Source organism: Cucumis melo, chromosome 1, assembly GCF_025177605.1.
Source record: "Cucumis melo cultivar AY chromosome 1, USDA_Cmelo_AY_1.0, whole genome shotgun sequence".
Taxonomy (NCBI): Eukaryota; Viridiplantae; Streptophyta; class Magnoliopsida; order Cucurbitales; family Cucurbitaceae; genus Cucumis; species Cucumis melo.
In genome coordinates, this window is record NC_066857.1 from 15,257,745 (window position 1) to 15,270,959 (window position 13,215).

The following is a 13,215-nucleotide window of genomic DNA, read 5'->3' on the forward strand; positions in this document are numbered from 1 at the left end:
TCTTTGGGGCAGAAACATGATTTGCCACTTCCACTGAAGCAAATGGTGACCTACAAAACCTAGGAGTTCTAAGTATGAGTGGTTTTCTCCATTTGTTTCTTACATGAGGGAAAAATAAGGGGGAGAACAAAAACATGGGTGTCATTTTCAAATTGGTGGTGGGGATATGCTTTGTAAAGAGAAAAAAAAATCCCAATTGAGATGTGGATGGGTCTTTGAAGCGTCTACTGTCAGATATGTTTTTCTTTGAGTTTATCGTTTTTTTAGGGTTATTTGATACTATATGTTGGAAAATTGTTAGATATGACGTTTCTTTTTTGTTTGAAGAATTTGTTGGAATAGTTTTTCTTGATTCTCTTTTATTGAAGTCAATCCCAAGATAACTTCCTCAAATGTAATCTTTTGCAAATGTAATTTTTATTTTCACGATTTAATTGAAAATTTCTAAATGGATTTATGAATTTCTTGTTGTTTACCCTTAGAATGAAATTGTGAGGCGGTTTATAGAAGAAAACTTGATTTTAATAAGGCTACCATTACGTGGTTTGTGCTTTGAAAAAGAAGTTAGGGTTTCAGAAGATTACTAAAAAATCAAGAAACAAGTTACATTATGATATTGATCTTCATCCTCTTTGAGGTTCCATAGAGAAAGTTCAAAAAATTGTTCGCATAGAATATGCGATTAAAATAAGTTCAACTTTTATACAAATCTCACAATCAATCTAGGACGAGAATAACCAATAAAACTATTATAACAATTTTTTCTATCAAATTAGATAAAGAAGTGAAAGTTTATCTCAAAATCAATTGGCAGCGTATTTTATAACGACTAAGAAGTTATTTCTCCTCCAAGAAGACCTTAAATCTACTAACCAATAAAAGTTAAAGATTTTTTTTTCTAAAAAAAGAAGAGAGAGAAAAATCCAATCTTTTGTCATTTATCCTTGAAGTTGTGAAGAAAAAGAGAAGTGATATATATGCATAAATGAGATGAGAATATATAAATGGGAATATGAAAAAGAATTGCTCCCTCTCTTCCATGGTTGGCAATGTTGGAATCCAATTCAAAGTGTATATGTTATCAATGTCCACCATCCTAAATGGCAAACACATTCTCAAGTGCCTATTCTTTTTCATAATTTTTTTTCTCTTTCTCTTCTTAATTTATATATCATTTTCTTTTAAATAAGAAGTGACGTTAGACTTTCGTACGATTCTATTATTATTTTTTATTTTAAAAATAATTTTAAAATTATATCAAATTACTTAAAACTCTTTTCGTTACGGCACATATATTATATGTACATACATATATACATACATATATATGTTACCTATGTATGTATATCTCAAACTAATATACTCATGATATTTTACCTCTTTTTTTTTAATATTTAGGTGAGCTTTGAAATATTATTCAATTCATGTTTTTCACATTATTCATAAAAAATACTTCTATCTACTGCAATACAAAATGTTAATTTAACCAAAAGAAATTATGTGAACAGTATATAATATTTCATTGTTCCATTAATTATATTGACAATGAAATTGGATAAAAAACAATCATAAAGTCACAACTATTATAAATACCATTAAAAATAGATATCCCATCATGATTAGTCTCAATTATTATGTGTCTACGTTCACACTACATTACCATATCTTTTGGAGATATCGATTCATAATGACCAGTAATCCACCTCATGTTTGCCAAATTGTAAGTTTTGCAAGATACACTCTTGAAATTACTTAACAACATAAATTTTTTAGAATTGTTTATTTTCTTATTTTCTTAATTTATTTTATTTTATTTACATATTATATTTATTTTAATATTATATCTCATTTCACTAGAGCAACATCTTTTTTCACAACCACATTTAGAAAAATGTTCAATAAATAACATACTTAGACAAGTACTCACTACTAAATCCCTTTTCTCTATTTGGCAAAATATATTATAATATATATATATATATATATATATATCCCTTTCAAAAGGAATTTTGTGGCATTTTGCTTGCAAAAGTTAAAAGGAAGTCTATAACCAAACAAAGCCAAACTTTTTGTTGTCATTTTTTTAGTCGGGGTAATTTCAATCAATCTTATAAATAGTTCGATGCAATGATTTGTTTTTGGAATTTTATGAAAAAGATTAGTCTCTTTTAAGCATTCTCTTCATAAACTTGTGAAAACATATTTACAGTTTCTTTGTTAGATGAATGTCGTTGTTATAATTGTAATCAACTTCGATAAAAATTAATCTGGAAGGACTAAATTTAACTTTTTTTAAAGGTATATAAACCAATATATTCTCGAACTGAGACGAGAACTCATGTAACATTTTTAATTATTTGACTCCTAAACACGAACAAAAAAACCAAATACAACATCACTTTCACTCACTCGATCCACTAGGACAACCCTTTCTTTAATGCAAGAGAGATTAGTATAGAGTTTAATGTGGATAGTCTCTAGTGGCCAAGTTGGACGACATGCTTTAGTGACTACCTTTGTCGATCAACTACATTGATTATATCAAAGAAATAACTCATAACAATCATCATAATGAGTAAATAGTTCAAATAACAAAAACTTGACCAATAAAAATATTTTTAAATTATTGGTTTGTAGTGTTTAATAGTCGTATCTTTTATAATAATTCCAACTTTTATAGAATGTGTAACCACCAAATACATAAATATATTTTCTTAGTCAATCTAAATATGTTCTGAATGTCAAGCTAACCTATTTCACAAACCCATATTTTTTAAAGTTACTTTAGAGTGCTTGTCAAATAGTATGTTAAAAAATGGAACGTATTCTTAATTAAATTTAAATAAAACGTGTATCTAAAAATGAGTCAAACTTTGTTCAGTAACTATTCAATATTTTCAAATTTCTCTTATCTTCTATAATAGTTTCTTTATCTCTTACTTGAATTTTTGGCAAATTTCTTAAAACAAAAATACAACTTTTATTAAAAAATTCTTATCGATAAAAAAATTAAAACTATTTATAAAAGATAGAAAATAAAAGAAAGACTTAAATTATCAACAATATTTTACTATAATTTTTAAAAATAGTTTCAATTTTTTCGTTGGTACAAGTGAATATTTACATCGGAAAATTGGGTGTTAATAGAATTAATTTTAAAAAAACTAAAAAGAAAAAGAAAAAGAAAAAGACATCTTAATTTTCAAGCTTACTTAATTGTTTATATATATATATACAAACCAATATTTTAAATATAAATTTATGACCTAAGCCCACATCATCTTTTATTTCTTTCACCTCCACTATTCTCTTGTGCAAAGCGGCAGCCACCAGTTCTCAAACTAACACCGGCGACCGTAACGACTCCGGTCAGCGACGACTAACGGCGCCTCTGAAGCCCAACTAACTGCGACGCAAGCTCCTTCATGCAGCGGCGATGCTCTATTCACGAACCACGACGCCCAAATCTACCTACGGCGGCTCGATTCCTCTGCTTTCTTCTCAGTAACGGCGGTGTTGTGACAGTCTAAATTTCAATCTATGGAGGCCATGGTGAAAAAGTATCAGCAGAGATTCAGGAAGTTCAAGGATGAAATGGATCGCTGGGATGAACTTCAAGTTCGTTTGATTTCGCAGTTCCAAAATGCTTCCTCCATCATTGGGAGGCTGCAGGTCAGTCTCAGCTTTGATTTTTTGTTGAACTTATTTTTATTTTTTTTAGCTTGAAGATTATATTCTTTGAAATTTTGTTGTCAGTTGCTTCAGGATCCTAAGAATTTTGGAAGTCTGTCTGGCATGGATGGCATTGTAGAGGCGTTATTGGGGAAGCAGATGGAATCCTTGCAACTTAGTTTCTCTTCCATTAAAAAAACAATGTAAGTTTGTTTTTCTTGCCTTTACATGTGATTTGTAGGATATGGCAGAAGAAAAAATCGTAAACAAAAATAAAAGGGGATCATGTACTTGAGGACCAACTGTCAACTAATTAAGTCATACCTCTTTAACAGTAAGATGTTAGAAGTTTGAATTTCCACTCGAACATGTTGAATAAAAGAATTGGAGATCATGAAGTTGGTTGTGCATACACTTTAGTTTGACTGGTGTGTTTATGTCAGACACATGTCAAACACTTGGAACTCGAACACTTGTTGGACTCATATGGATCACTTGTTTGTTAGATTTTTAGATCCTAGTTGTAGGTTCAAAATTGTTTAGTTATACTAAATAGACACATATATAATAAAGAAAAATGAAGATTTAAAGCAAAATGCATCAAACTCATTGACTCTATATGTCTTTCTCGTGTAAAAATGATATATTTACTCATACTTGTAAATTATAATAAAATTTGCCCTTGTGCCCATGTCCTAGATTAAGAAAAAAATGGTGCAATTGTGTCTGTCGTGTCGTATCTATGTCTGTGCTTCTTAAATCGAAAAGGTATGTTAAAATATTCATGCTACCTTTGTATTCATGAATGATGAATCTAAATAAAGATCTCAGGGAAGAACTTGGGAACGTTGTCAATTCAATGGAGAAGATTTATCGTGACGGGAAGCAATTAGTTAAAGGCGGTTCCAATCAGCCATCAATAAAACAACTACAACAAAGAGTTGGTTTAAAACCCAGCCTTGAAGATTGTTTGAATGGGTTAATGGTTCTCTGCAACATGCACCGCTCTGAGTAAGAACTTTCCCCATCTCTTTCTATGTCATGAAAGAAAAATTGTGTATCCAGTGCAAACTAAAAACTGATCATCTTAGGCTTGCATTGGAGTACGCTTCTTAGTTTTAAGACTCCTTTTTGTGGGGTTAGTTTTTTGCACCCTTGTATATTTTTCATTTGAAAATTCTGTTCCTGATCATTTTAGCGGAAACCAACTAACCTATGTTGGCTTCTTTATTCGTTGTTTCATTTTTGAGAAAATATGCGATATCTGTTTGAATTCTCACGTATATATTCAGCTTGATGTTTTAGCTTATGTTACGATACACCTATATTTATGTTTCATTCCCCTCAATGTCTTTAGGTACAGTCTTAAAGAATCTATCGTCTCAGCACTTCCGGAACTTTTCTGGAAAGCTAGGTAATTTTCCTCCCAGTTGATGAATTTGATGGGATGTTCTGGTTGCAACTAGAGGATTAATGAAGTTGGTAATGTAAGGAAAAAAAGAACATGTTATATATATATATATATATATATATATATAATTTTAACACCAAAATAGAGCATTGAAAATGGATGAATCATGCACTTCATTTGTAGACTTTATTTGAAAATTCTAGGCTTCTAGCATTTGTCTCTTTCCAAACTTTCGTTATCACCGCAAAAATGATACTGAACCAAACAACTTCTTTAGTGGCTTCGAATGGGTGGTCCATTAGTGACAAAAATGAGAAGAAAAAAAAAACGGTTTTAGAGCTTGAATTTTCTTCTGATAGTTGCTTGTGAAACATCCTTTTCTAGTACTGGCCATCAACTATCATCTTCTTCTCCCCCTCCAAGTTATGTAAATTACTATTGCCCATTTTTTCTCTCTCCAAAAATTTGTGTATCTTGAATTGTTAGGAATCATGGAGCTCAAGACCTCAGCTCCTTACATCAACTCTTGGTTGACCAACCTAACATTAAGAAAGAGGAAGGTTAGCATTTGATACTTTCAGCATATCGTATATTAAACTTTATTGATGAATGTGTCACTTCTAAGTTGAAAAAATCAAATTAGCCAATAAAAAGAAGGGTTTTTTTTTTTTCAAAAATAGAAAAAAGAAAACAAACTATTTATACTCCATAGAAAAAAATCACTAAATGACAAAATTTATTGAACTTTATTTTTCTATAAGTTGTAAATATTTTGTCAATTTTTCTATTTTTGACAATTTTCCTAAAAAGAACCTTGTAATGTGTAGATTTGAAAGTTAAGATGGGTTTAGGTAAATGTTGTTATATGTCCTAGAAAATGTTGAATGTTCAACCTCGAATGGTAGGAAGTGTCTGGCCCACAAAGTGGAGTTAACAAGTTTAAGATTAATATTTTGAAGTTAGTAAGTTTGTGTTGGGGATAGAGTTGTAAGATTGAGTTCTTCAATTATTGTGAAAAGTAGATTATGAAAACAAGATGGAGTTACTTGGTAAATGTAGAAAGTAGAGATGGAGTTAAAGATTAAATTACTTTGTAAATGTAAAAAGTACAAAAATTGGGAAGGTGAAGTTACTCGATAAATGTGCTAGTTCAATAGTGTTCTCTATAGAAGTTGAGTTGTTTAAGTTGGTTAGCCAAACGACCCCTTAGTGATTCCATTCTTCTAGGTGCAATGTTTACTTCGGTTTTCACGTTTTCATTGTGTTCCTTTCTGGGTTTTGTGTCTAAGATCATATGTTGTATATTTTCTTATCTAATGGCTTTCATTGTCATGAACCTTGCCCTTTGGGCTTTATCCAATTTCTAATGAACCACCATCTTGAAGTAGTTGCGTGGTCCTCCTGACTTTGAAGTGTTCATTTACCACTAAAGGCAAATCTTCATATTTTTCTTATTTTCTATCGCTTTACAACTACGGTTGAGTGGTTTATACACTACTACTTCTAAGTGTACTTTCTTCTTTTATTTCATAAAAGATGAAGATTATTATCTCTCGTTGGAGATGTTCTTTTTGCCAAAGCTATTTATAAGCCCTCAAGTAGGTAGCTTCGAAAGAGGGAAGAAGACGAGAAATCTCTTGATTTGAAATTGTTAGAATTAGTGGGCTTAGCCCATCAGGAATATTTACCCTAAATATTCTTTTCTTTTTTATCTATTTATACTTATCTATTTATTTCCCTCTTGTACCTATTGTATCATTATCATAAAATAATAAAACTAAAAATATCATGGTTTTTCTCTCAATTTTTGGGTTTCCATGTAAGCTTGGTTTCGTATTTATTGCTTTCAATATGGTATCAGAGCGAAGCAACAACAAAACCCTAGAAAAAAGTTTAGGAAAAACCTAGACCAAAACAAAAGTTGCCGTTGCCGCCGTTGATATCACCATGGAAAAACTTCTCCAAAGGATTCAGACGCCGCTGATCTATCTAATGGGCCAACCTTCACCGTCATTTGCCCAACCTTCCGGCCAGAAACAACCACACGCACCGTCGTTCGTTAATCTCACCACCTGTCCCATTCGATTCTACACGTCGTTGCCTATCCAACCATCTCACCCTTCCGGTCATCCCCCACCGCACGCGCCGCCCATTGTCGTCGGACAGCAACCTGCAAAATTGTCAAATCTATACAACAATGCAAATCTGTCTATCGACCCTTTACAACAACCTTTCTTCTATAGGAACGAGGCTAACCAACTCCATAACAGATTGGGGATTGAAGCGAGTGAGTCATCGGCACCCTCCAATTATGGACAGCCATATGTTTGTGGTCTCGGGATTAACCAAACCTATAGGAGAGCTGTTTTTGAAGTTGTTGTATCCTTGACATAGTCTAAATTGATCGATCTACCAACATATTCCAAGAACCCGATAATTTCGTTTTCTAATGTGCTTTCAAATTATATAACTAACTCTGTTGCCTTTAGTGCTCGATCCTTGACCCATGATAATTAAAAGAATAATAGAAAACCAATTCTCGTTTATGAGCACTGCAGAAACAATGGCATACCAAGGATCAGTGTTGGAAGCTCCACGGTCGGTCCCCAAGAGGTAACAAACGTTCCTCCAACGAGCAATAGAACTCAGGGCGTACCGATGTTAGGGAGACTACTAGCACCTCTCAGCCAACTGGCCCTACTGCTAGTCAGACTAACTCTCCTACTCTAAGCGTCATTGCTCAATTAGGTATGTCTCAGTCCCTTGGCCTTACTAGTGTTGATGGGAAGAATCCTTGGATTTTAGACTCGAGGGCCACATATCACTTGACATCAGAGCATTTTGTCTCTTATACCCCCTGCGTCGGTAGAAAATTCAGATAGCCGATGACTCTTTAGCCCCGATTGCTGGGAAAAGACAAATAGTTCTCTTTGACGGTTTCTAACTCCAAAATGTTTTGCATATGCCTAAGCTTTCTTACAATTTGTTATATATTAGTAAGATCACCCGTGAGTTGCATTGTAAAGCTACTTTCTTACCTGAATCTGTTTGCTTTCAGGACTTGAATTTGGGGAGGACGATTGGCACTACCCAGTATAGCTAGGGACTTTACATCCTTGATGATGATACGTTCGGTAGTAGTATCTCTAGGACTAGTTTATTGTCTTCCTATTTTAGCACTTTTGAACTTAACTTTATGTTGTGACATTTTTGGTTGGGTCACCCGAACTTTACTTAAGAAATATTTGTTTCCCTATCTCTTTTCTAAAATAGATGTCTCCTTGTTATCTTGTGATGTGTGCATTCAGGCAAAACAACATCGGGTTTCTTTTCCTTCGCAACCATATAAACCCACACAACCGTTTACCCTTATCCATGGTGACGTTTGGGGTCCCTCAAAGGTGACCTCATCTGGAAAACAGTGGTTTGTAACTTTCATTGATGATCATACCCGTCTTACCTGGGTCTACCTTATCACCGATAAATTTAAGTTTCCTCTATTTTCCAAAACTTCCATCACACCATTGAAACACAATTCCATAAAAAAAATTGATGTTCTTCGGAGTGATAATGGTCGGGAATTTCAAAACCATAACCTTAGTGAATTTTTAGCCTCCAAGGAGATTGTTCACCAAAACTCGTGCGCCTACACTCCTCAACAAAGTGGAGTGGCCGAGTGAAAAAACTGTCACCTTCTGGAAGTAGCCCGTTCCCTTATACTTTCCACTTCCTTTCCTTCATATTTGTGGGGAGATGCTATTCTTATAGCAGCTCATGTAATCAACAGAATGCATTCTCGTATCCTCCACCTTCAGACTCCCTTAGAATGTCTTAAGGAGTCCTACCCCTATAATCGTCTTGTTTTTTAGGTTCTTTTTTGTGTGTTTGGGTGTACCGCTTATGTCCACAATTTTGGCCCTAATCAGACCAAATTTGCCCCTCGGGCTCAGGCTTGTATGTTTGTTGGGTATCCCCTTCACCAGTGCGGTTATAAATGTTTTCACCCGCTGTCTAGGAAATACTTTGTCACAATGGACGTTACTTTCTGTGAGGACCAATCTTATTTTCTCGTTAGCCATCTTTGGAGGGAAAGTATGAGTGAAAAGTCTAACAGAACCTTTGAATTTATCGAACCTATTCCTAATACCGTGAATAACATTGATCCTTTTCCTATAATCTACCCACAAACCAAGTTCCCTGAAAAAAGTATTACAGGAGATATCTTAGAAAAGAAGTCGGGACCCCTACTAGTCAGTCGCTGACTCCAATCCAAGACTCCGAACCTCCTCGAGATCAAGGTATGGAAACCTCACTGAACCTTGTACTAATAATAAATGAGTGAGAATGACAGGCCTGATGTTTTTGTTCTTAAAAATGTGGAAGAAAAGGACAGTGGTGATGAGACTGAAGTCAGAACAGAAACCAATAACAATGAAGTTGAAGAGGATCATACAGGGAAAATTGACAAGTATAATCATTTTCTTGATCTTTCTATTGCACTGAGAAAATGTATTAGATCCTATACAAATCACTCCATATCTAATTATGTGTCATACGAGAATCTCTCACCTAGAGCCTTTACTGTTAGCCTTGACTCTACCACAATACTAAAAAATATTCTCATTGCTTTAGAGTGTCCTGAATGGAAGAATGCTGTCATGGAAGAGATGAAAGCTTTTGGAAAGAATAACACTTGGAGATTTGTGCTCTACCCAAGGGACACAAGCCTGTGGGATGCAAATGGGTGTTACATTCTCAAATACAAAGTAGATGGAACACTTGACAGACACAAGGCAAGGTTAGTTGCAAAAGAGTTTACTCAGACCTATGATGTTGATTATTTAGAAACTTTTTCTCTTGTTAAGTTGAATACTGTCAGTCCTTCTTCCTATTGCTGTAAACAAAGATTGGCTTCTATATCAACTGGATGTTAAAAATGCTTTTTTGAATGGAGATCTAGTGAGGAGGTTTACATGAGCCCCCGCCTGGCTCTGAAGCCCAATTTGGTCAGCAGGTTTGTAAACTCCAGAAATCCTTATATGGTTTAAAAGTCACCCAGAGAATGATTTAACAGATTCACTACCTTTGTCAAGTCCCAAGGGTACAGTCGGACATTTTAATCATACTTTATTTACAAAAGTTTCCAAGAGAGGGAAAATTGCAGTTTTGATAGTTTATGTGAATGACATCGTTTTAACTGGAGATGATCGGACAGAAATCAGTCAACTTAAGCAGAGAATAGGTAATGAATTTAAAATCAAGGATCTGAGAAATCTGAAATATTTCCTTGGAATGGAGGTGGTCAGATCTAAAGAAGGCATCTTCGTGTCTCAAAGAAAATATATCCTTGATTTGCTAATCGAGACAGGTATGTCGTTCTAGTGACACAACTATTGAATTCAACTGTAAACTAGGAAACTCTGATGATCAAGTTTTAATTGATAAAGAACAATATCAACGCCTTGTGGGTAAATTGATTTACTTATCCCATTCTCGTCCTGATATTTCCTTTGCTGTGAGTGTTGTCAGTCAGTTTATGCAGTCTCCCTATGAGGAACACATGGAAGCTGTCAAAAGAATTCTGAGATACTTAAAAACGACACCTAGTAAAGGGTTGATGTTTAGAAAGACAGACAGAAAGACTATTGAGGCATATATTGACTCGCACTGGGCAGGATCTGTTGTTGACAGAAAGTTTATCTCCGGTTATTGTACATTTGTTGAGGGCAATTTTGTAACTTGGAGGAGTAAAAAGCGAAGTGTTATAGCCAAGAACAGTGCTGAGGCTGAATATGGAGCTATGAGTTTGGGTATATGTGAGAAAATTTGGCTTCAGAAAGTCCAATCTGATCTTCATCAAGAATGTAAGACTCCATTGAAGCTCTTTTGTGATAATAAAGCCGTTATTAGTATTGCTAACATACCAGTTCAGCATGATAGAACTAAACATGTTGAGATTGATCAATATTTCATCAAAGAAATACTTGATAGTGGGAGCATATGCATTCTGCACATCCCTTCGAGCCGACAGGTTGTTGATGTCCTCACCAAGGGACTTATCAGACCAAACTTCGACTTTTGTGTTAGCAAGTTAGGCCTCATTGATATTTACGTCCCAATTTGAGAGGGAGTGTTAGAATTAGTGGGCTTAGCCCATTTGGGAGATTTACCCTAAATATTCTTTCCATTTTTATCTTTTTGTACTTTTCTATTTATTCCCTTCTTATACCTATTGTATGATTATCAGAAAATAATAAAACTAAAAACATCGTGGTTTTTCTCTCGGTTCTTGGGTTTCCACGTAAGCTTAGTTTCGTGTTTATTGCTTTCAAGTCCCTGCATTGTCGTTTCCATTCCAATTAAAAATTAATTTGCACTTGTTGGACGTTTCAAATATTTTAGCCCACAAGTGAGGTAAAATTGATTTTCATTTGTTGGGTCTTTCAAATATTTCAAATCCACAAGTGAGAGGGAGTGTTGGTGATATATAATTAAATTTGCCTTCGACCTCCCACTTAAACTTTTGGATGAATCAATAGAAATCACTGCACAATTAGATTTATCATTGGCTATGATAGCATTGACCAGATTTGACGTTCCTCGTCAACTTTTACTGTCTTAAAATCTGTGTTTCGTACACTTTAGTTTAGTCGTACTGAACTTTCCTCGTTAAGTATACTAAGCATTGTCTAAAAAAATATTATGTTTCTTTCAAAAAAAAAATAGAAAATAATAATAATAATAAAAAATAAAGAAATAACATATTCTGTTAGTTTGGTTTGGCTTCTAGTGGTCATCTGTTGTTGCCAGAGGAGTGGTTGACCTTTCGTTGGATTTCCACCCATTGTTTTTTCTTTTCCTTGTATGTTCTAGCATATTTTCCCCTTCTATTATGGTCATGTTTGGTATAAAAAATACTTTTATCACAATTAAAACCACTCCCAAATATATCTTTTAATCTTTTAAATATTTTAATTGTTTAGTGTTTTATATTCTTAAACACAATTTATTTATGATTCAGAGTCGTATGAGAATGACTAGTGTTTTGAAATCATTCCTACAAGTGTCTTGTAATACGGTAGTATACTATTATTGATAATATTGTGGTATTTTCATATCGAAAAATTAATCTGATTCTTGATCCTCTTTTGCAGTTCAATTCGTGTTTGATACTATACTGGTTCTAGAAGCCTAGCTAATGTATGATACTATCAAACAACTCAAGAACATATGATTTCATACACATGCTTTTATCACTGCATATCTCATATACTTCCAATATCAACTATTGGAAGAGTTGAACGAACCACGAAACCAACTAGAAGATAAAACTTCAAGGATATTCCACCGGGTGGTTATTCTTAATAATGATCATTGCTTAACAGATAAAAGCGCAACCAACCGCTCAAATGTAGATTCAATCTTCCATTTCTAAACTCAAAAAGGTAAAGAATTTGCCTTGCAAGTTCGATACATTATAACGATCTTAGTATAAAATAGGTAAAGTATTATCTATCACCCTTCACCCCGTCTCCGCAACAATATCAATTTAATGTTCTTAGTAGTTTGTTGTTTTCTTTTGTGCCTTTTTGGTATTTGGAGGGTGTAGAATTATAAATGTGAAGCTTCTAGATATGCATTCTTGAAATGGATGGATTGGATAGTCCCGTTGTAGAAAATTAAATATTACCATTTCATTATTTTTAATGCTCGGATTTGTCATTTGCATGGAATTTTGATTTGTAAACTATATACTTTCTTTATAACAATTTGTTATTTCTAAACTACCATCTTTCTCGTAAGGTATGTCCTCATAAGCTATTTGAACATTTGTTAAATTATGTAGTTTTGAAGACGTCGCTAACTTCTTAGCTGTTAATGTATCTTTACCTCAGTTGGAGAAAGATTGTATTTATGAACAAAATTTGGTAATAGAGATTTTCATTAAAATTATGGAAGATCAATTTAGAACTACGAGGAGATATAATATGGAAATGTTATGTTAGCTTTCAAATTCTCACCTGAGGTTTTTCAATTTCCCATCTCATAGATTGTTATACTGAAAAACTACTTTTTCACAATTGTTAGTTTACTAGTTTCACAGTCGTTAGAATTAATTTGAAGCGTTTCAC

General features: G+C 33.7%; 1 protein-coding gene across 8 annotated transcripts; it reads left to right on the top strand.

Moving 5' to 3' along the window:
* Positions 1-3,253: 3,253 nt before the first annotated feature.
* LOC103490205 (uncharacterized protein At5g43822) lies at positions 3,254-12,816 on the top strand. 8 transcript variants are annotated; one of them, XM_008449605.3, is made up of 6 exons: positions 3,254-3,672; positions 3,757-3,875; positions 4,504-4,683; positions 5,030-5,086; positions 5,570-5,643; positions 12,238-12,816. In XM_008449605.3, the coding sequence occupies exons 1-6, from the start codon at positions 3,541-3,543 to the stop codon at positions 12,276-12,278; spliced, it is 603 nt and encodes a 200-aa protein (XP_008447827.1). In that variant the 5' UTR covers positions 3,254-3,540; the 3' UTR covers positions 12,279-12,816. The 8 variants fall into 8 exon arrangements, with proteins under 8 accessions (XP_008447827.1, XP_008447828.1, XP_050945816.1 ...); XM_008449606.3 differs by having other exon boundaries at positions 3,263-3,672; positions 3,766-3,875; XM_051089859.1 differs by lacking the exon at positions 12,238-12,816 and adding an exon at positions 9,716-11,366 and having other exon boundaries at positions 3,263-3,672.
* The last annotated feature ends 399 nt before the right edge of the window (positions 12,817-13,215 follow it).